The sequence below is a fragment of the Sciurus vulgaris genome, assembly GCF_902686455.1.
Source record: "Sciurus vulgaris genome assembly, chromosome: 5".
In the NCBI taxonomy this organism is placed as follows: domain Eukaryota; kingdom Metazoa; phylum Chordata; class Mammalia; order Rodentia; family Sciuridae; genus Sciurus; species Sciurus vulgaris.
The window spans coordinates 99,172,035-99,196,294 of NC_136465.1; the positions used below are offsets into that span (position 1 = coordinate 99,172,035).

A 24,260-nucleotide genomic window follows, 5' to 3' on the forward strand; every position below is an offset into this window, starting at 1 on the left:
GTCTTTGAGTTCATATCTCTTCTTACATCACCCCATCACCCATATGTTTTTGTTTTTTTTTTTTTTTTGCGGTGCTGGGGATCGAACCCAGGGCATTGTGCGTGCAAGGCAAGCACTCTACCAACTGAGCTATCTCCCCAGCCTCCTCATCTGTTCTTATATGTTGTCTTTTCTTTCCATCAGAGCCCCTAACATTCATCATGGTTATTTAAAATTTCCAGTCTGATAAATCCAAAATCTCTCATATCTGAATCTGGTTCTGATGCTTGCTTTGTCTCTGTAGACTCCATTTTTTCTTTTCTCATGCCTTGTAATTTTTTGTAAATAGCTGAACAAGTTGCATTGGGTAAAAGAAACAGGTGAACTAAGGCAGTATGGGGTTTTATGATTACCTGGTAGTGAAACCAGAGTTTAAAATGAAATTAGATTCTCCTCTTCTGCTGGTAAGTAGGGTTTGCACAAGATGCAGGCTTCTGTAGCTGAGAAAGCCCATTTTATTGTTATCAGCTAATCACGAGGGAAACCTGCTGGCATCAGCTTTGAGGGTCTCTGCTGACAAAGCTGAATTCTTCCCTACTACTGAGTGGTGTGTTGAAGCCCTTAATGGCAGGCTATGCCCTCCAGTGGCACAGCAGACCCCAAAAGTTTACCACCAATTTATTCTTTCTGGATTTTTGTCTCACAGATTCAAAGAATGAAATCCATAGATGAGGAAGACTGAGTGTAAAGGAGCAGGATTTATTCAAGTGGGAAGAAAAGAGAGAGCTCTTGCAGGGTAAGATAGGGTTGTTGCTTGAGTATGCTAGTCTAGGGGTTTATATAGCTCATGGGTCAACACTGTTGGTTCAGATTTATGCTAATCAGGGCTTGATCATCAATGGTATTGGTTAGTCCTTAAGTAACTTTTCTGCAGTCTGTTCCCACTTCCATTTTCCCACTGCTCATGGGGACTGGCAGGGCCCACACACAGGGTGATAGTTCACAGGCCCTGGCTTGCTGTGCTTCAGGCCCACACTGGCATGGAGGGATGCATGCTTGCCACTTATGCTCCAGTGTGCCTGAGCCAGTACTTCTCCCAGGAGAAAGGCTTAGATTCAGTAGGGTTACTGTGTCCTTGTTTTTGTCTATCTTTGGGTTTTCCTAGAGATTCCTTTTTTTTTTTTTTTTTTTTTTTTTTTTTTTGTGATGCTGGGGACAGAACACCTAGGGCCTCACACATGTCATGTAAGCATTCTGCCACTGAGTCACAATCCCAACAGCAAGGTTCCTTCTTAGGATCTGAGGCTTGCAGTAAGGTGTGATAAGTGATATATAGAGGTGGATGATACCTTACTCCTACTGATATGATAAGGTGTGGAAGAAAGGGATGTGTTTTGTAGTTCTATAATTAGTTCTCAGTCTTTGAGTTGCCCTGTGCCCCATGACCTTCACAGGTGCGTGCCAGCTTTTCATTTTTTTTTTAATTTTTTTTAATTGTAGACGGACACAATGCCTTTATTTTACTTATTATTATTATTTTTTAATGTGATGCTGAAGATTGAACCCAGTGCCTCACACATGCTAGATAAGCGCTCGACCACTGAGCTACAGACCCAGTCCCCCATCTCAGCTTTTCTTTTTCCCCCTTTGGTGAGGCAGAATGTTTGGATGGACTGGAGCTGGGCATTTCCTTTCTCCTATGTAGATGGGTTGAGGGGACTGGAGTTGGACACTTGCTTTTCCCCAGGTCAGTTAGACTCTGGTAAAAAGTTCCCTTGAGTTCTGGCTTTTATAAAGGAGAATAGAATGCTTGGGCATTTTTTTGTTTTGTTTCTTTCTTTTCTTTCCTTCTCTTCTCTCTCCCTTCTCCCTTCCTCCTCTTCCCTCCCCTCCCTTCATTTCCTTCCCTTTTTTTCTTCCCTTCTTTCTTTCTTTCTTTCCTTCCTTCCTCTCTTCTGCTCCCCTTCCCCTTCCGCTTCCTCTTTCCTTTTCCCTTTCCTTCCTCATACTGGGGATTGAACCCAGGGGCACTCTACCACTGAGCTGCATCCTCAGCCTTCATTAAAAATTTTAAATTTTAACACAAACAATAATAGGTGTTGGTGAGGATGTGGGAAAAAGGTACACTCATACATTGCTGGTGGAGTTGCAAATTGGTGCAGCCACTCTAGAAAGCAGTATGGAGATTCCTCAGAAAACTTGGAATGGACCTACCATTTGACCCAGCTATCCCAGTCCTTGGTTTATACCCAAAGGACTTAAAATCAGCATACTACAGAGATACAGCCACATCAATGTTCATAGCAGCTCAATTCACAATAGCTAGATTGTGGAACCAACCTAGATACCCTTCAATTGATGAATGGATAAAGAAACTGTGGTATATATACACAGTGGAATATTATTCAGTCATAAAGAATAATAATATCATGTCATTTGCAGATAAATGGATGGAATTGGAGAATATGCTAAGTGAAATAGGCCAATTCCCCAAAACCAAAGGCCAAATGTTTTCCCTGATAAGTGGATGATGATATATAATGGGGGTGGGGGTCGGGGGTGAGAGAAGAATGGAGAAACTTTAGATTACATAGAGGGAAATGGGGGGGGGGGGGTATGAAAAATGGTGGAATGAGACAGATATTATTATCCTATGTACATGTATGATTACATGAATGGTATAAATCTACATTGTGCACAACCATAGCAATGAAATGATGTATCCCATTTGTGTACAAGGAATCAAAATGTAGTCTGTAAAAAATAAAAATAAATTCTGGAAAAAATATTTTTAAATTTTGAGAAAGGGTCTTGCTTAGTTGCCAAGGCTGTTCTCAAAAGTGCAATTCTCCTGCCTTAGCCTTCCAAGTCACTGGAATTACAAGTGTGTGCCATTACACCCAGCTTAAGTTTTAAAATTGTAGAACAATATTAATGTTAAATACATAAAGTATATGCTAGATAGCATAATCCACAATATAACCCTATAAATCTTATATTCATCATGGTCCTTATTATGTTTTGCTTTTTTCTGTCTTCAAAAGGAATTGAATTAGAAAAGTAAAATAAATGTTTAATATTTGTAACATATTCTCTTCATTTCTAAAATAATTATGTAAAACCTTTATAAAATTATTCTTATATACATTTCCAACTTTAATTAATTGTTGAAATCTAAAATGATACCAGCCAGACACAGTGGTGCATGCCTGTAATCCCAGTGGCTTCGGAGACTGAGGCAAGAGGATCGAAAGCCAGCCTCAGCAAGTTAGTGAGACCCTGTCTCTAAAAAACCATAAAAGTGGCTTAGTGGTTAAAAACCCCTGGGTTCAATCCCCAGTACCAAAAGAAAAAAAAATGCTATCAAACACAGAAAACTGACAATTAAACTATGACATTCCATGGACTATAAGATGCATTATAATGTAACATATGATGGAGTAGGATGTGAAGAAATGAATCCACAAAACAAATACAATACAGTTTACCTCTTGTTTAAAAAAAAAAAAAAAAAAGAAAAGAAATAAGCTGGTCCACACTGTAATCCCAACGGCTCCAGAGGCTGAGGTAGGAGGATCAGGAGTTAAAAGTCAGCCTCAGCAAAAGTGAGGTGGTAAGCAACTCCGTGAGACCCTGTGTCTAAATAAAATACAAAATAGGCCTGGGGATGTGGCTCAGTGGTCCAGTACCCCTGAGTTCAATCCCTGGTAAACACCCCCCGGCCCCCCAAAAAAAGAAATATATAAATTCTGTGAAGAATTACCAGACCTAATATTCAGCTTTGCTTTTGGCAAATGGTCATTTAAATAGTTGAGGAAAGTAAGAACCAGAGCTATGAAGGTAATTATACTTTTAGAAATATCTTTATTTAGAATTCTTCTAAAGTTTATATCGTAAATTTCTCTTACAACAGCTCAAATACCTACATAAGAGAAGAGAAGGAAGTCTTGAGGGAAAACAGATCATTTAAACTTTGTTGTTTAAGAAACAAATCCAGCCCCCCACCCACACAGAGTTCATGCCATTTCATAGACAATGACTCATCCAACAAATAATAATAACAGAATGTTTAAGTCTAGTTAACTTCAAAGCACAAATGTGTATACTTAGATTTAGCTGATTCTCTGAGAGTTATAGCTTAAATAAGATGACAACAACAACGAAATGTTAAATTAAGTGGAAAGCAAATATCTACAGACCATTTCCTGGGAAAGTAGTTTTGATAAGCTTTCCTAGCTTTCGTAAACTTCAATAAGCATCAATACACAGTCCACATTACTTGCTTTAGTTTGTTTGGCCCAACTAATTGATCCAAGACTTCTCGTGAAAGATCTGTAAAAGAAAATAATAACAGTATATTAATTCATATAGTCGAAGATATTTAATGTTTTCTCATGTATAAATTGGGGATGATGATAATTATTATACCTCTTAGGATTATTTAAAGGATTAACTAAGATGATATGTAAAGCAGAGTATACAACTGAATAACTCAATAATTAATGTTAGCCCTCACTATTTTGAGATGAAATATACCTATTACCATAACACTTTTAAGACACAGGCATTTGTTTTCTCTGTAGTTTTATTTTAGTTGTACTACCAAGAAAATGAAAGTATAATTACACCATTAATCTGTATTTAAGCTTCTTCAAAATCTTAGCAGGAAATAGACAAAGCATTAAAGTAGTGTGACTGAACAGGGTTTAATGAAGGGAGTATTTACAAAGACGTTAACAGGATTAAAGAAAGCCAGCAGGTATATTAAGTCACCTTGAAAGCTATAGCATGCCCAAAGGTTAGAGGAGGAACAGTTATCAGAATGTGACAAGTTGACCTGTAATTGAACATTTTCCATATCTGTGTAATACTGTTACAAAGCATGGTTTTTAGTGGACAACTATTATATGAATGTATTATTATTTTAACCATTATCATCCAACATTTGGATGGTTTTCAATCTTTTACAATATAAAGCAGTGATTTTGATATAGCTTCTATCTCTTTTGCAGTCAGTTTTAGGTTTTTAGAAAATCTGATTTGAAACAAGTGATAATATTTTATTACTTAAAAAATGAGGGCTGGAGTTGTGGCTAAGTGGTAGAGTGCTTGCCTAGCCTGTGTGAGGCACTGGGTTCGATCTTCAGCACCACATAAAAATAAATAAATAGGGGTTTCAAGATGGCGGCCTAGAGGGTGGCTGCATTTCATGTTGCTCCAGGACTCAGGATTCAAAAGAGGAGATATTGAGACACTTGGGACCAACTCAAAGCAGCCGGGTGACTCTCTCCCGTTGGGGAGGCGTCCCGGATGGGACGGTAGTCCCGGAATGTAGGGAACTTTGTGAAGTAGAGCTGCCGGCGAGACGCCCCTCCCCCCGCTGGAGCAGTGAACTCGGACAACTGGGAGCGTCGTAGAGGAGGCCGCTCAGCAGAGCGCTGGGACTCAGAGCAACCACTGGGGCTCCGGCGGCTGCCCAGGGGAGGAGTGGCGAGGAGAGCTGTGTGGACTCAGAACACCGGGGCCTGCCCTGAGGAGGAGGAGGAGGAGCGTGGCCGCTTGGATTCGGAGTGAATGCACCAGAGCTACAGGCGGTTGCCAGAGGAGAAGCCGGGCGGCGAGCTGTTTGGACATAGAGCAATGCTTCTGAACACTGGGGCCTGCCCTGAGGACGAAGAGGAGGAGGAGCGTGGCCGCTTGGATTCGGAGTGACTACACCAGAACTACAGGCAGTTGCCAGAGGAGGGGCTGCGTGGCGAGCTGTTTGGACTCAGACCACTTCTGAACACCGGGGACTGCCCAGAGGAGTAGGAGGAGGAGGAGGAGCGCGGCAGGTCGTTTGGACCCGCAGTGACTGCATTAGAGCTCCAGGCAGCTGCTCAGAGGAGGCGGTGATTGGTGAGTTGTTTGGACTTAAAGTGACAGCTCCTGAACACAGGGGGGCTGCCTGGAGGAGAAGCACGGTGGGTCGCTTGGTCTCGAGTGGCCGCACAAGAGCTCCGGGCGGTTGCCCAGAGGACGCGTGCAGCGAGTCACGTGGATTCAGAGCCACTCAGAGCGACCGCTCCTGAACACCCGGGGGGTTATCTGGAGAAGGAGGAGGAACGGGGAGGGTCACTTCGACTCGGAGTGATTGATTGCCCAGGGCTACGGGTGGTTGGTGGGAGGAGGAGGCACACAGTGAGTTGCTTGGACTCCTAGTGACCACACCGGAATACTGGGCGGCTGTCTGGAGGAAGAGGCGTGTGGCGGGTCTCTGGGACTCAGAGCGATTGTACGGGGCCCTAGGTGGCTGCTCAGAGGAGGGGCCGCATAGCCAGGTGATTAGGTGCAGAGCAGGGTCCCAGGATCTAGGAGGCTTCTGGGTGGAAGAGCCGCACAGAGACAGGCTTAGGGGCGGAGTGAAGGTTCCAGGCCTGCGGGCAGATTCTCTGAGGAGAGGCAGCCTAAGGAGATTCATCTGCGAAGGGTGAGGCTCCCAGGCCCAGGAGGTAGGGCCGGGCCCCTGGGAACTTTGCAGAGGAAGGCAGCCCAGCCCAGGCAGTAGCTGTAAATTGAGGCGAACCTCTAGGAGGGAACTGACCAGCGAGACCTCCCCACTGGGTGAGTCTTCCCTGCTGGGTGAGGTTTCCCCACAAGGACGGTAAAACCAGAGACTCAGGCCCAAACAGGCCTTGCCTCAGCCCGCAGCCTAGTTCCCCTTTGGATGACCATTGGTCAACAAGTGGAGGCACCTCTGCCCACTAGCAGGGAATATACCCCACCTGAAGGCCACCAGTCCTAGAGAGGCAGCTTCCTTGTGGAGCACCGCATTATCAACTTCCTCCAAGACTTCAGCCTACTGAAGGCTAAGGGGGGATATATATAGAAATCTTCAAGGACATTGTAAGTCAATAGAGGAAATCTGCAATATCTCAGCGGTCCACTGATACCTGAACAATATGAGAAAACAAGGAAAGAAAATGCTGCAAACAAATCTAGATGTTACATCAATAAAACCCAATGACAGCATGGCAGAAGAAATGACAGAAAAGGAGTTCAGAATGTACATAATTAAAATGATCAAGGAAGCAAACGATGAGATGAAAGAGCAAATGCAAGCATTGAATGATCGCACCAATCGACAATTAAAAGAGCAAATACAGGAAGCAAAAGATCATTTCAATAAAGAGTTAGAGATATTGAAAAAAAAACCAAACAGAAATCCTTGACATGAAAGAAACAATAAACCAAATTAAGAACTCCATAGAAAGCATATCCAGTAGGATAGAACACCTGGAAGACAGAACCTCAGACATTGAAGACAAAATATTTAACCTTGAAAACAAAGTTGAACAAACAGAGAAGATGGTAAGAAACCATGAACAGAATCTACAAGAACTATGGGATATCATGAAAAGGCCAAATTTAAGAATTATTGGGATTGAGGAAGGCTTAGAGAAACAAGCCAAAGGAATGAACAATTTATTCAATGAAATAATATTAGAAAATTTCCCAAATCTGAAGAATGAAATGGAAAATCAAGTTCAAGAGGCTTATAGGACTCCAAATACACAAAATTACAACAGACCCACACCAAGGCACATTATAATGAAAATACCTAACATACAAAATAAAGACAGAATTTTAAAGGCTGTGAGAGAAAAGAAACAAATTACCTTCAGGGGGAAACCAATACAGATATCAGCAGATTTTTCAATCCAGACCCTAAAAGCTAGAAGGGCCTGGAACAACATTTTTCAAGCCCTGAAAGAAAATGGATGCCAACCAAGAATCTTATACCCATCAAAACTTACCTTCAAATTTGACGATGAAATAAAATCCTTCCATGATAAACAAAAGCTAAAAGAATTTACAAATAGAAAGCCAGCATTACAGAACATTCTCAGCAAAATATTCCATGAGGAAGAGATGAAAAACAAAGAAGCAAATCAGCAAAGGGAGGAATTATCCTAAAGGAATTGTCAAATAAAGGAGGAAACAAGTTGTGTCAAACAAATAAATAAATAAAATTTAAAAAATGAACCAAATGACCAGGAAACCAAATCATATCTCAATAATAACCCTGAATGTTAATGGCCTGAATTCATCAATCAAAAGACATAGACTGGCAGATTGGATTAAAAAGAAAGATCCAACAATATGTTGCCTGCAAGAGACTCACCTCATAGAAAGAGATACCCATAGACGAAAGGTGAAAGGATGGGGAAAAACATACCATGCACATGGACTCAGCAAAAAAGCTGGAGTATCCATCCTCATTTCAGATAATGTGGACTTCAAGCCAAAGTTAGTCAGAAGGGATAAAGAAGGTCATTTCATACTGCTTAAGGGAAGCATAAATCAGCAAGATATAACAATCATAAACATCTATGCCCCAAACAGTGGCTCATCCATGTTTGTCAAACAAATCCTTCTCAATTTCAGAAACCAAATAGATCATAACACAATAATACTAGGTGATTTTAACATGCCTCTCTCACCACTGGACAGATCTTCCAGACAAAAATTGAACAAAGAAACCATAGATCTCAATAACACAATCAATAATTTAGACTTAACGGATATTTATAGAATATACCATCCAACCAAGAGCGAATACACTTTCTTCTCAGCAGCACATGGATCCTTCTCTAAAATAGACCATATATTATGCCACAAAGCTAATGTTAGCAAATACAGGAAGATAGAGACACTACCATGTATTCTATCAGATCATAATGGACTGAAGTTAGAAATAAATGAAAGAGTAAAACACAGAAACTATTCCAACATCTGGAGATTAAACAATATGCTAGTATATGATGAATGGATAACAGAAGGTATTAGGAAGGAAATTAAAAAATTCTTAGAGGTAAATGAGAACAAAGAAACATCATATCAAAATCTCTGGGACACTATGAAAGCAGTACTTAGAGGGAAATTTATTTCATGGAGCGCATTTAATAAAAGAAGTAAAACTCAACAAATAAATGACCTAACACTACAGCTCAAAGCCCTAGAAAAAGAAGAACAGAACAGCACCAAAAGTAGTAGAAGACAGGAAATAGTTAATCTCAGAGCTGAAATCAATGAAATTGAAACAAAAGAAACAATACAAAAAATTGACTAAATAGTTGGTTCTTCGAAAAAATAAACAAAATTGATAAACCTTTAGCCACACTAACAAAGAGAAGATGAGAGAAAACCCAAATCACTAAAATTCGGAATGAACAAGGAAATATCACAACAGACAGGATTGAAATACAAAACATAATTAGAAGCTATTTTGAAAATCTACACTCCAACAAAATAGAAAATTTCGAAGACATCAACAGGTTTCTAGAGACATATGAATTGCCTAAACTGAACGAGGAGGACATACACAATTTAAATAGACCAATTTCAAGTAATGAAATAGAAGAAGTCATCAAAAGCCTACCAACAAAGAAAAGTCCGGGACCAGATGGGTTCTCAGCCGAGTTCTACAAAACCTTTAAAGAAGAGCTCATTCCAATACTTCTCAAAGTATTCCATAAAACAGAAGAGGAGGGAACCCTCCCAAACTCATTCTATGAAGCCAATATCACACTGATACCTAAACCAGACAGAAAAACATCGAGGAAAGAAAATTTCAGACCAATATCCTTAATGAACATTGACGCAAAAATTCTCAACAAAATTTTAGCAAATCGCATACAAAAACATATTAAAAAGATAGTGCACCATGATCAAGTGGGTTTCATCCCAGGGATGCAAGGTTGGTTCAACATCAGGAAATCAATAAACGTAATTCACCATATCAATAGACTTAAAGTCAAGAATCACATGATTATTTCAATAGATGCAGAAAAAGCATTTGATAAAATACAGCACCCCTTCATGCTCAAAACACTAGAAAAAATAGGGATAGTGGGAACATTCCTTAACATTGTAAAGGCCATTTATGCTAAGCCCACGGCTAATATCATTCTAAATGGTGAAAAACTGAAAGCATTCCCCCTAAAAACTGGAACAAGGCAGGGATGCCCTCTTTCACCACTTCTATTCAACATCATTCTTGAGACTCTACCCAGAGCAATTAGACAAACCAAAGAAATTATAGGGATACGAATAGGAAAAGAAGAACTCAAACTATCCCTGTTCGCTGATGACATGATTATATATTTAGAGGAACCTGGAAATTCCACCAGAAAACTCTTAGAACTCATAAGTGAATTCAGTAAAGTAGCAGGTTACAAGATCAATGCTCATAAATCCAACGCATTTTTATACATAAGTGATGAATCTTCCGAAAGAGAAATTAGGAAAACTACCCCATTCACAATAGCCTCGAAAAAAATAAAATACTTGGGAATCAATCTCACAAAAGAGGTGAAAGACCTCTACAATGAGAACTATACAACACTAAAGAAAGAAATTAAAGAACACCTTAGAAGATGGAAAGATCTTCCATGTTCTTGGATAGGAAGAATTAATATTGTCAAAATGGCCATATTACCTAAAGTGCTATACAAATTCAATGCAATTCCAATTAAAATCCCAATAACGTACCTTACAGAAATAGAGCAAGCAATTATGAAATTCATCTGGAAGAATAAGAAACCCAGAATAGCTAAAGCAATCCTTAGCAGGAAGAGTGAAACAGGGGGTATCGCAATACCAGATCTTCAACTCTACTACAAAGCAATAGTAACAAAAACGGCATGGTATTGGTACCAAAATAGAAAGGTAGATCAATGGTACAGAATAGAGGACACGGACACAAACCCAAATAAATACAATTTTCTCATACTAGACAAAGTTGCCAAAAATATGCAATGGAGAAAAGATAGCCTATTCAACAAATGGTGCTGGGAGAATTGGAAATCCATATGCAACAGAATGAAACTAAACCCATATCTCTCACCATGCACGAAACTAAACTCAAAATGGATTAAGGACCTCGGAATTAGACCAGAGACTCTGCAGATTATAGAAGAAAAAGTAGGTCCAAATCTTCAACATGTCGGCGTAGGACCAGACTTCCTTAACATGACTCCCATAGCACAAGAAATAAAAGCAAGAATCAATAACTGGGATAGATTCAAACTAAATAGCTTTCTCTCGGCAAAGGAAACTATCAGCAATGCGAAGAAAGAGCCTACAGAGTGGGAGAATATCTTTGCCAATCATACTTCAGATACAGCACTAATCTCCAGAATCTATAAAGAACTCAAAAAACTCTACTCCAAGAATTCAAATAATTCAGTCGACAAATGGGCTAAGGAAACGAATAGACACTTCACAGAAGATGATCTACAAGCAATCAACAAACATATGGAAAAATGTTCCCCATCTTTAGTAATAAGAGAAATGCAAATCAAAACCACCCTAAGATTCCATCTCACCCCAATTAGAATGGTGATTATCAAGAATACGAGCAACAACAGGTGTTGGCGAGGATGTGGGGAGAAAGGTACACTCATACATTGCTGGTGGGGCTGCAAATTAGTGCAGCCACTCTCGAAAGCAGTGTGGAGATTCCTTAGAAAACTTGGAATGGACCCTCCATTTGACCCAGCTATCCCACTCCTTGGCCTATACCCAAAGGACTTAAAATCAGCATACTACAGAGATACAGCCACATCAATGTTCATAGCTGCTCAATTCACAATAGCCAGACTGTGGAACCAACCTAGATGCCCTTCAATTGATGAGTGGATAAAGAAACTGTGGTATATATATACAATGGAATATTACTCAGCCATAAAGAATGATAAAATTATGGCATTTGCAGGCAAATGGATGAAATTGGAGAATATCATGCTAAGTGAGATAAGCCAATCTCAAAAAGCCAAAGGACGAATGATATCGCTAATAAGTGGATGATGACACATAATGGGGAGAAAGGAAGGGTTAGTGTTAGGGTTAGAGTTAGGGTTAGGGAGGGGGGCAAGTATGGAGGAAGGAAGTACTGTATAGAGGGAAAAGAGGGGTGGGAGGGGTGGGGGGAAGGGAAAAATAACAGAATGAATCAAACAACATTGTTCTATGTAAATTTATGATTACACAAATGGTATGCCTTTACGCCATGTACAAACAGAAAAACAACATGTATCCCATTTGTTTACAATTAAAAAAAATAAAATAAAGGTATTGTGTGTACCTTACAACTAAAAACATTAAAAAAAAGGGGGCAAACAACCCTAAGATTTCATCTAACTCCAATTAGAATGGCTATTATCAAGAACACAAGCAATAATAAGTGTTGGCATGGATGTGGGGAAAAAGGCACACTCATACATTACTGGCGGAGTTGCAAATTGGTGCAGCCACTCTGGAAAGCAGTGTGGAGATTCCTCAGAAAACTTGGAATGGACCCACCATTTGACCCAGGTATCCCAGTCCTTGGTTTATATCCAAAGGACTTAAAATCAGCATACTACAGTGATGCAGCCACATCAATGCTCATAGCAGCTCAATTCATAATAGTTAGATTGTGGAACCAACCTAGATGCCCTTCAATTGATGAATGGATAAAGAAACTGTGGTATATGTATACAATGGAAAATTACTCAGCCAGAAGAATAAAATTATGGCATTTGCTGGTAAATGGATGAAGTTGGAAAATATCATGCTAAGTGAAATAGGCCAAGCCCAAAAAACCAAAGGCCGAATGTTTTCTCTGTTAAGTGCATGGCAATATATAATGGGGGGGGGGGGTGATGGGGGAAAAGAGAAGAATGAAGGAACTTTGGATGGTGTAGAGGAAAAAGGGGTGGGAGGGGGTGGGAATGGAGAAACAGTAGATTTAAACAGTATTACCCTATATATATGTATGATTACATGAATTGTGTGAATATACATTGTGCACAACCATAGAAATGAAAAGTTGTACCCCATTTATATACAATGAATCAAAATGTGTCTTTAAAAATAAAATATTTTAATAAAGATTAAAGAAGAATATTTATATCAATTGAATATTTAAAAATTGCACTTGGGAGGTTGAGGAAGGAAGATCAAAAATTCAAGGCCAGCCTAAGCAATTAAGACCCTGTCTCAAAATAAAGAAAAGAACTGGGGATGTAGCTCAGTGGTAGAGGGATTGCCTAGCCTGTACGGTTCCCTGGGTTTGATCCCTAGCACTGCACAAAAAGGAAGTTTAAAAATTAAAACTTCCTGGGTTGGGAATATAGCTCAGTTGGTAGAGTGCTTGCCTTGCAAGCACAAGGCCCTGGGTTCAATCCCCAGCACCACAAAAAAAAGTAAATAAAAAAAAAATCAAATAAAAAAAACCCTAAACTTCCTGAGTATAAGACTATAGGCTCTTTTTAAAATTATGTTTTTGAAAAACTTTTTGAGTCAGGGTCTCACTAAGTTGCTGAGACTGGCATTGAACTTGGTACCTTCCTGCCTAGTTCACTTAGTCACTGGAATTATAGGCATGGCAACTAGGCCTGGCCCATAAGCCTATAGGCTGCAGGAATCAGAATACTTTTCTTCTTCATTGACTTCTTATTAAAGTTACTGTTGGCATACAATTGACCCAAATATCATACATATGTCACAAATTCCAATAGATATTAAATTAACAAGCCAGGAGCTATATCATCCTTAAAGAAAGGGGGGACTGTAAAATACCATGTCCTTGAAATTCCCCTTTTTGTCCCCCAAACACAAGAAAAAAAAAAAAAAAAAAAAGAAAATAAAGTTTGACCAAAAAGACTATAAGCAACAATAAATATTGTTGGGGGAAAAAGGTATACTCTCATATAGTGGGACTGCAAATTGGTACAAACACTATGAAAAGCAGTATGGAGATTCCTCAGAAAACTTGGAGTGGAACCACCATTTGACCCAGCTATCCCACTCCTAGGTTTAATCTCCCTATTTTAAAGTCAACTGAGGGGAGGGAGTGTAGCTCAGTGGTAGAGTGCTAGCCTAGCATGCATGAGGTTCTGGGTTTGATCCCCAGCATGGGGTAGGGTGTTGGGGGGGTGGAGGATTCAACTGATTATCAACCTTAATTCTATCTACAACCTTATATAGAGTAATATCCTCAGTTTCTGGGCATTAGAATATGAATCTTTGGGTAAGAAAATTACTCTGTCTGCCACACATACCATAACAATAGAATAAAAGATAAAAGCTATGCAATATCTCAACAGACACAGAAAAACCATTTGATAAAACCCAACATAGACAATAAAAATATTCAGCAAACTCCTCAACCTGAGAAAGGGTATCTATGAAAAATCCATAAGTAAAATCATACTTAATGGTGGCCCAAAGTTCAAGGCAAAAACAGGATATTCATTCACTCTTGCCACTTCTACTCAACCTTGTACCAGAAGTTCTAGCATGGAAATTAAGCAAAAGAAAATAAAATAAAAAGCATTCAGGTTGGAAGGAAGAAGTAAAATTATCCTTATTTATAGATAATTATAATCTTATATACAGAATATTCCAAGGAATTCACTAAAAAATTAGTGGTAAACATGTTACCAAACTTACATATAAATATTTGTCTTCTGATGACATTTGTCACTCTTCTGTAGGAATTTACTATTGTACATAATGGGAAGATATTTTTTTCTTCTGGTAGTAACAAACATACCGTATTTTTTATGTAACTTAAAATGTTTGGGGACTGGGGTTGTGGCTCAGTGGTAGAGTGCTTGCCTAGCATGTGTGAGGCCCTGGGTACGATTCTCAGCACCATATATAAATAAATGAATAAAAAATAAAGGTCTATCAACATCTAAAAAAAAAATTAAAAAAAAAATGTTTGATGCTAGATGGCAGTATTACACTACATCCTCTTTAAACAGCTTCTTCCCATGATTTAGGACTATGAGTTTAAATAGTAGGTACACTCTCCAAGTTTATAATGCTATAGGGAAAAATTGGGGTCCCAAAGTATTTCATGATCCCATAGCAGAATACATGACAGAAATTCAGACTCTGGATGGAAAAAGCTAAAAGATTCCTTAATAGGCTACTGATGTTTAATGTCACCTCCTATTTCCTTCCCTTTCCTAGCAACAAGACACTTCACATTAAAAGCTCAGGAAAATTCTTTTGAGAAAAGAATTACAGATTGACGATCAGGTAATTTAGGTTTTACTTCCAGTTCTATCAACTTTTTTTCTTTTTTTCCTTTAGTTTACTACAGAGTTACATTCCCATTCCCAGTCTTTTTTTTTTTTTTTTAAATTTTGAGACAGGGTCTGGCTAAATTGCTGAGGGTCTTGCTAAACTGCCAGTCTGAGAACTTAGTGAGATCTTGTCTCAAAATAAAAAATAAAAAGGGATGTGGGCATAGCTCAGAAGTGGAACACTTGCTAGGCCCTGGATTCAATCACAGGTATTTGGGGTGGGGAATTGTCTTTTAAGCAAGGAATCAACTTTAAAAGGAACCTGAAATGCAGTGGCGCATTCCAGTAATCCCAGTAATTCGGGAGGCTGAGACAGGAAGATGGCAACTTCTAGGCCAGCCTTAGCAATTTAGGGAGATATTGAGCAACTGACCAAAATCCTATCTCAAAATAAAGTCTGGCATTGTGGCATATGACTGTAATCCCAGTGACTCAGGAGGCTGAAGCAGGAAGATCACAAGTTCAAAGCCAGCCTCAGCAATTTAGGAAGTACCGAAGCAATTTAGCAAGACCCTGTATCAAAATAAAGTTTTTAAAAGGGCTGAGGATGTGGTTCAATAGTTAAGCACTCCTGGGTTGAATCCCAGTACCTCACCCATACAAAAGGAAACTGAAGCAAGCCATTTCTGTCTTAAAATACTTTTGTTTTGGGTAGTGTGTGTTAAATCTGGACATATGAATTTTCCAGGAATCTCAAGTAAAGAATTTAACTGTTAAACAAATCCTCAACTGGCCACAGTGGCACATGCCTATAATACCAGTGACTCAGGAGGCTGAGGTAGGAGGATTATAAATTCAAAGTCAGTCGCAGCAATTTAGTGACGTCCTAAGCAATTTGGTGAAACACTGTCTCAAAATAAAAAATTTTAAAAAGGGCTGGGTTTTAAGTAACTCAGTGACAGAGAGCCTCTGGGATCAACTCCCAGTATCACAAAGAAGATTCAAAAATACTAAAAAATAAGGTGAATATATTATATCATTTATTTTCCCTCAGGGATGATAACAAAAATATGTAATGGTAGCAGATGCAGGAACACTGACAGCAAAGGGAGAAAGGGTAGTTTAGAAACATTCATTTTTTTCCTCATTAGAGAATCTTATTTTCCCCAATTTTCTTTTTTTTTAAATCACTTGTTTCATTAAAGAACCTTTATTAAGCTGGTCACAATGGTGCACACCTGTAATTCCCATGACTCAGAAGGCTGAGACAGGTGAATTGCAAGTTCAAGATCAGCCTCAGCAACTTATCAAGGCCCTAAGCAATTTAGACTCTGCCTCAAAATAAAATATAAAAAAAATTGGGGGTGTGATTTACTGGTTAAGTGCCTCTGGGTTCAGTCCCCAGTACCAAAAAAACACTCAAACAAAAACCAAACAAAACAAACAACAAACAAAATTAATAAAGCCATTATACATGAACTTTTGCATTACTATCAGATCTCCCAATTTTATGATTAAACATTATAGACAAGGTAAAGTTGAGATCCATAGAAGCTAAGTGTTTTATTCTAAGTTTTTGAGGGATGGCAGGAGACTGGGGATAATTACTCATTTCACCCATATTATTAAAAACTGTCACACTGGGAAAGTGACATTCCAATATCTTACTTTCCTATTCTGTGATATTTAGGATTAGAAAAATAAAATAATATATAATGAAGGAATTAGCTAGGTCAATCAAAAAAAAATGCTGCTGGGTGTGGTGATGCATGGTGCTGATTAGGAGGCTAAGGAAGGAGGATCATGACTTCAAAGCCAGCCTCAGCAAAAGTGAGGCACTAGGGGCTGGGTTGTGGTTCAGGAGTACAGTGCTTGCCTAGCATGTGTTGAGGCACTGGGTTCAATTCTCAGCACATGTAAATTAATGAATAAAATAAAGGTATGCCAACATCTAAAAAAAAAAATTAAAAAAAAAAAAGTGAGGTGCTAAGCAACTCAGTGAGACCCTGCCTCTAAATAAAATATAAAATAGGGCTGGGGGTGTGGTTCAATCGTCGAGTGTCCCTGAGTTCCATCCCTGGTAATCACCTGCCCTTGGCTAAAAAATAAAAGTGCTAAAACTGGGAAATGCTGGAGTAAACAAGGTCAAACAAGTTTCTTAGCTATTGTTTTTCTTGCAGACTTTGATAAATTAACATTCATTATAATGGCATGTTAAACTTTGCAAACTTTTTGAACACATAACCTTTTTTTTGTCATATGCTACACCTGCAAATATCTAGTAGAGTGCCATACCATGCATGTAACTAGAGAATTTGATGAATATCAAGGCACTTGAAGGGAAAAATATGACCACAAGGGGGCAGAAAGACACTATGAGTTTTATTTGGGCAACACTTTGACAGGTTTGCATGCAGAAAGTCCCTTTTGGGAATTCACCACTCGGTAAGAGTAAGGTAAGGGAATTCCAGAAGGAATGGAGAGAGGGTTAATATGGTATGTTATGCAGCAGCGACAGAGAGTGTTTTGTTTAAAGCATTCCAAACAGCAACAGTGGCTTGGGGTCTTTTGTAACCCTGGGTTTTATCTTCCCTATAGGTTGTAGATAACAGGGTCTACAAAGGAGGCAGATTGTAAATGTCTAAATATATGTTCATTTAGTTATTTTTAAAACAACTGGGTATGTCAAAATTTAAGTTTGATACTGGCACCTTTGTGTTCTATTTTTATTTTTGTGCTGGCAATTCATCCAGGGCCTTGAATGTGCTAGGCAAGTGTTCTACCACTGAGTAACATCTCCAGTCTTTTATTTTCATTTTGAGATAAGATCTCACTAAGTTGCCAATGCTGGCCTTGAACTTGAGAATCTACTGCCTCAGTCTTCCTCCCTGCTGGTTTTACAGGTATGTATGATCACAACTAGCTCTCTATGAGGTTTTTGATAATTGTTTTAAACAGTTTGCTTAAGAATAAGCTTCTGATTGATTGTATACATTTATTCTGACTTGAAATCTATTAAAAGTAGAAGGAAAAACACCAATTAAATTATTTTCAAATAGTAACCAGAAAGATAATCATGGTAAAATTAGCAAAGATTGGGAGGTTTCAAGAAGGCGGACTAGAGGGTGGCTGCATTTCATGTTGCTCCAGGACTCATGATTCAAGAAGAGGAGATATTGAGAGACTTGGGACCAACTCAAAGCCACCGGGTGAGTCTCTCCCGCTGGGGAGGCATCCTGGATGGGGCGGTAGTCCCGGAACGCAGGGAACTTTGTGAAGTAGAGTTGCCCAACAAGACACCCCTCCCCCTGCTGGAGCAGTGAACACAGACAACTGGAAGCGTTGTAGAAGAGGCCGCCCAGCACAATGCTTGGACTCGGAGCAACCCACCGGGGCTCTGGCAGCTGCCCAGAGGAGGAGGAGAGCGGCGAGCTGTTTGGACTCAGAGCAACCATTCCTAAACACCGGGGGGCTGCCCGGAGGAGGAGGAGGAGTGCGGCGGGTCGCTTGGACTCAGAGTGATGCACCAGGGCTATGGGGGGCTGCCCAGAGGAGGAGGCGCACGGTGAGTTGTTTGGACTCAGAGCGACCGCTCCTGAACACCAGGGGTGATGCCCGGAGGAGGATGAGGAGCGTGGTGGGTCGCTTGTTCTCTGAGCGGCTGCACCAGAGCTCCAGGCGGCTGCCCGGAGGAGAAGGTATGCAGTGGGTCGCTTGGACTCAGAGTGACCGCTCCTGAACACCCAGGGGGCTGCCCAGAGGAGGAGGAGTAGCGCGGTAGGTCACTTGGACTTGGAGTGATGGTACCCGGGATATGGGCGGTTGTCGGGAGGAGGAGGTGCGCAGTGAGTTGCTTGGACTCCTACAGACCGCACTGGAACACCGGGTGGCTGCCCGGAAGAAAAGGAGTGCAGCGGGTTGCTAGGACTCGGAGTGACTGTACGGGGCTCCAGGTAGCTGCTCAGAGGAGGGGCCGCATAGCCAGGCGATTAGGTGCAGAGTAGGGTCCCAGGACCTAGGTACTTCTTGGTGGAAGAGCCGCACAGAGACAAGCTGAGGGGTAGAGCGAAGTTTCCAGGACTGTGGGCAGATTCTCTGAGGAAAGGCAGCCTAAAGAGACTCCTGTGCGAAGGGTGAGGTTTTCCCACAAGGACAGTAAAACCAGAGACACAAGCCCAAACAGGCCTTGCCTCAGCCTGCAGCCTAGTTCCCCTTTGGAACCTCTGCCCACTAGCAGGGAATATACCTCACCTGAAGGCCACCACCCCTAGAGAGGCAGCTTCCTTGTGGAGCACCGCATTATCAACTTCCTCCAAGACTTTAGCCTACTGAAGGCTAAGAGGGGATATATATAGAAATCTTCAGGGACATTGTAAGTCAATAGAGGAAATCTGCAATATCTCAGTGGTCCACTGATAACTGAACAATATGAGAAAACAAGGGAAGAAAATGCCCCAAACAAATCTAGATGTTACATCAATAAAATCCAATGACAGCATGGCAGAAGAAATGACAGAAAGAGAGTTCAGAATGTACATAATTAAAATGATCAGGGAAGCAAACGATGACATGAAAGAGCAAATGCAGGCACTGAATGATGAGATGAAAGAGCAAATGCAGGCACTGAATGATGAGATGAAAGAGCAAATGCAGGCACTGAATGATCGCACCAATCGACAGTTAAAAGAGCAAATACAGGAAGCAAAAGATCATTTCAATAAAGAGAGATATTAAAAAAAAAAAAACAGAAATCCTTGAAATGAAGGAAACAATAAACCAAATTAAGAACTCCATAGAAAACACAACCAATAGGATAGAACACCTGGAAGACAAAACCTCAGATATTGAAGACAAAATATTTAACCTTGAAAACAAAGTTGACCAAACAGAGAAGATGGTAAGAAACCATGAACAGAATCTACAAGAACTATGGGATATCATGAAAAGGCCAAATTTAAGAATTATTGGGATTGAGGAAGGCTTAGAGAAACAAACCAAAGGAATGAACAACCTATTCAATGAAATAATATCAGAAAATTTCCCAAATCTGAAGAATGAAATGGAAAATCAAGTTCGAGAGGCTTATAGGACTCCAAATACACAAAATTATAACAGACCCACACCAAGGCACATTATAATGAAAATACTTAACATGCAAAATAAAGACAGAATTTTAAAGGCTGTGAGAGAAAAGAAACAAATTACCTTCAGGGGGAAACCAATACGGATATCAGCAGATTTTTCAATCCAGACCCTAAAGCTAAGAAGGGCCTGGAACAACATTTTTCAAGCCCTGAAAGAAAATGGATGCCAACCAAGGATCTTATACCCAGCAAAACTTCAAATTTGACGATGAAATAAAATCCTTCCATGATAAACAAAAGCTAAAAGAATTTACAAATAGAAAGCCAGCATTACAGAACATTCTCAGCAAATAATTCCATGAGGAAGAGATGAAAAACAAAGAAGCAAATCAGCAAAGGAAGGAATTATCTTAAAGGAATTGTTAAATAAAGGAGGAACCAAGTCGTGTCAAAAAAATAAATAAAATTAAAAAAATGAACCAAATGACCAGGAATACAAATCATATCTCAATAATAACCCTGAATGTTAATGGCCTGAACTCATCAATCAAAAGACATAGAGTGGCAGATTGGATTAAAAAGAAAGATCCAACAATATGTTGCCTGCAAGAGACTCACCTCATAGAAAGAGATACCCATAGACGAAAGGTGAAAGGATGGGGAAAAACATACCATGCACATGGACTCAGCAAAAAAGCTGGAGTATCCATCCTCATTTCAGACAATGTGGACTTCAAGCCAAAGTTAGTCAGAAGGGATAAAGAAGGACATTTCATACTGCTTAAGGGAAGCATAAATCAACAAGACATAACAATCATAAACATCTATGCCCCAAACAGTGGCTCATCCATGTATGTCAAACAAATCCTTCTCAATTTCAGAAACCAAATAGATCATAACACAATAATACTAGGTGATTTTAACACGCCTCTCTCACCACTGGACAGATCTTCCAGACAAAAATTGAACAAAGAAACCATACATCTCAATAACACAATCAATAATTTAGACTTAATGGACATTTATAGAATATACCATCCAACCAAGAGCTAATACACTTTCTTCTCAGCAGCACATGGATCCTTCTCTAAAATAGACCATATATTATGCCATAAAGCTAATGTTAGCAAATACGAGAAGATAGAGATACTACCTTGTATTCTATCAGATCATAATGGATTGAAAGTAGAAATAAATGAAAGAGTAAAAAACAGAAACTACTCCAACACCTGGAGATTAAACAATATGCTATTATATGATGAATGGATAACAGAAGATATTAGGAAGGAAATTAAAAAATTCTAAGAGGTAAATGAGAACAAAGAAACATCATATCAAAATCTCTGGGACACTATGAAAGCAGTTCTTAGAGGAAAATTTATTTCATGGAGCACATTCAATAAAAGAAGTAAAACTCAACAAATAAACGACCTAACACTACAGCTCAAAGCCCTAGAAAAAGAAGAATAGACCAACACCAAAAGTAGCAGACGACAGGAAATAGTTAAACTCAGAGCTGAAATCAATGAAATTGAAACAAAAGAAACAATACAAAAAATTGACAAAATAAATAGTTGGTTCTTCAAAAAAATAAACAAAATTGATAAACCTTTAGCCACACTAACAAAGAGAAGATGAGAGAAAACCCAAATCACTAAAATTCGGAATGAACAAGGAAATATCACAACAGACACGAGTGAAATACAAAACATAATTAGAAGCTATTTTGAATATCTATACCCCAACAAAATAGAAAATTTCGAAGACATCAACAGGTTTCTAGAGACATATGAATTGCCTAAACTGAACGAGGAGGACATACACAATTTAAATAGACCAATTTCAAGTAATGAAATAGAAGAAGTCATCAAAAGCCTACCAACAAAGAAAAGTCCAGGACCAGATGGGTTCTCAGCCGAGTTCTACAAAACCTTTAAAGAAGAGCTCATTCCAATACTTCTCAAAGTATTCCACGAAATAGAGGAGGAGGGAACCCTCCCAAACTCATTCTATGAAGCCAATATTACCCTGATACCTAAACCAGACAGAAAAACATCGAGGAAAGAAAATTTCAGACCAATATCCTTAATGAACATCGACGTAAAAATTCTCAACAAAATTTTAGCAAATCACATACAAAAGTATATTAAAAAGATAGTGCACCATGATCAAGTGGGTTTCATCCCAGGGATGCAAGGTTGGTTCAACATCAGGAAATCAATAAATGTAATTCACCATATCAATAGACTTAAAGTCAAGAATCACATGATTATTTCAATAGATGCAGAAAAAGCATTTGATAAAATACAGCACCCCTTCATGCTCAAAACACTAGAAAAAATAGGGATAGTGGGAACATTCCTTAACATTGTAAAGGCCATCTATGCTAAGCCCATGACCAATATAATTCTAAATGGTGAAAAACTGAAAGCATTCCCCCTAAAAACTGGAACAAGGCAGGGATGCCCCCTTTCACCACTTCTATTCAATATCGTCCTTGAAACTCTAGCCAGAGCAATTAGACAGACCAAAGAAATTAAAGGGATACGAATAGGAAAAGAAGAACTCAAACTATCCCTATTTGCTGATGATATGATTATATACTTAGAGGAACCTGGAAATTCCACCAGAAAACTTTTAGAACTCATAAGTGAATTCAGTAAAGTAGCAGGTTACAAGATCAATGCTCATAAATCCAATGCATTTTTATACAAAAGTGCTGAATCTTCAGAAAGAGAAGTTAGGAAAACTACCCCATTCACAATAGCCTCGAAAAAAATAATATACTTGGGAATCAATCTCACAAAAGAGGTGAAAGACCTCTACAATGAGAACTACAGAACACTAAAGAAAGAAATTAAAGAAAACCTTAGAAGATGGAAAGATCTTCCATGTTCTTGGATAGGAAGAATTAATATTGTCAACATGGCCATACTACCAAAAGTGCTATAGAGATTCAATGCAATTCCAATTAAAATCCCAATGACGTACCAAAAAGAGAAAGAGCAAGCAATCATGAAATTCATCTGGAAGAAACCCAGAATAGCTAAAGCAATCCTTAGCAGAAAGAGTGAAACAGGGGGTATCGCAATACCAGATCTTCAACTCTACTACAATAGTAACAGAAACAGCATGGTATTGGTACCAAAATAGAAAGGTAGATCAATGGTACAGAATAGAGGACACGGACACAAACCCAAATAAATACAATTTTCTCATACTAGACAAAGGTGCCAAAAATATGCAATGGAAAAAAGATAGCCTCTTCAACAAATGATGCTGGGGAAACTGGAAATCCATATGCAACAGAATGAAACTAAACCCCTATCTCTTACCCTGCACAAAACTCATCTCAAAGTGGATTAAGGAACTCGGAATCAGACCAGAGATCCTGCAGATTATAGAAGAAAAAGTAGGTCCAAATCTTCAACATGTTGGCTTAGGACCAGATTTCCTCAACAGGACTCCCATAGCACAAGAAATAGATAGATTCAAACTAAAAAGCTTTCTCTCAGCAATGGAAACTATCGGCAATGTGAAGAGAGAGCCTACAGAGTGGGAGAAAATCTTTGCTTCTCATACTTCAGACAGAGCACTAATCTCCATAATCTATAAAGAACTCAAAAAATTCTACACCAAGAATGCAAACAATCCAATCGACAAATGGGCTAAGGAAATGAATAGACACTTCACAGAAGATCTACAAGCAATCAACAAACATATGGAAAAATGTTCAACATCTCTAGTAATAAGAGAAATGCAAATCAAAACCACCCTAAGATTCCATCTCACCCCAATTAGAATGGCGATTATCAAGAATACAAGCAACAATAGGTGTTGGCGAGGATGTGGGGAAAAAGGTACACTCATACATTGCTGGTGGGGCTGCAAATTAGTGCAGCCACTCTGGAAAGCAGTGTGGAGATTCTTCAGAAACTTGGAATGGAACCACCATTTGACCCAGCTATCCCACTCCTAGGCGTATACCCAAAGGACTTAAAATCAGCATACTACAGAGATACATCCACAACAATGTTCATAGCTGCTCAATTCACAATAGCCAGACTGTGGAACCAACCTAGATATCCTTCAATTGATGAATGGATAAAGAAACTGTGGTATATATATACAATGG

General features: G+C 39.2%; 1 protein-coding gene across 2 annotated transcripts in view; it reads right to left on the minus strand.

Annotated features, from left to right (window-relative positions):
• Positions 1 to 3,820: 3,820 nt before the first annotated feature.
• Positions 3,821 to 24,260, minus strand: part of AMN1 (antagonist of mitotic exit network 1 homolog) — a 71,123-nt gene continuing 50,683 nt past the window's right edge. For both annotated transcript variants that reach the window (XM_079139455.1, XM_079139456.1), the window contains exon 7: positions 3,821 to 4,311. In XM_079139455.1, the coding sequence (XP_078995581.1) occupies positions 4,238 to 4,311 (74 nt within the window). In that variant the 3' untranslated portion in view covers positions 3,821 to 4,237. The remainder of the gene's footprint in view (positions 4,312 to 24,260) is intronic.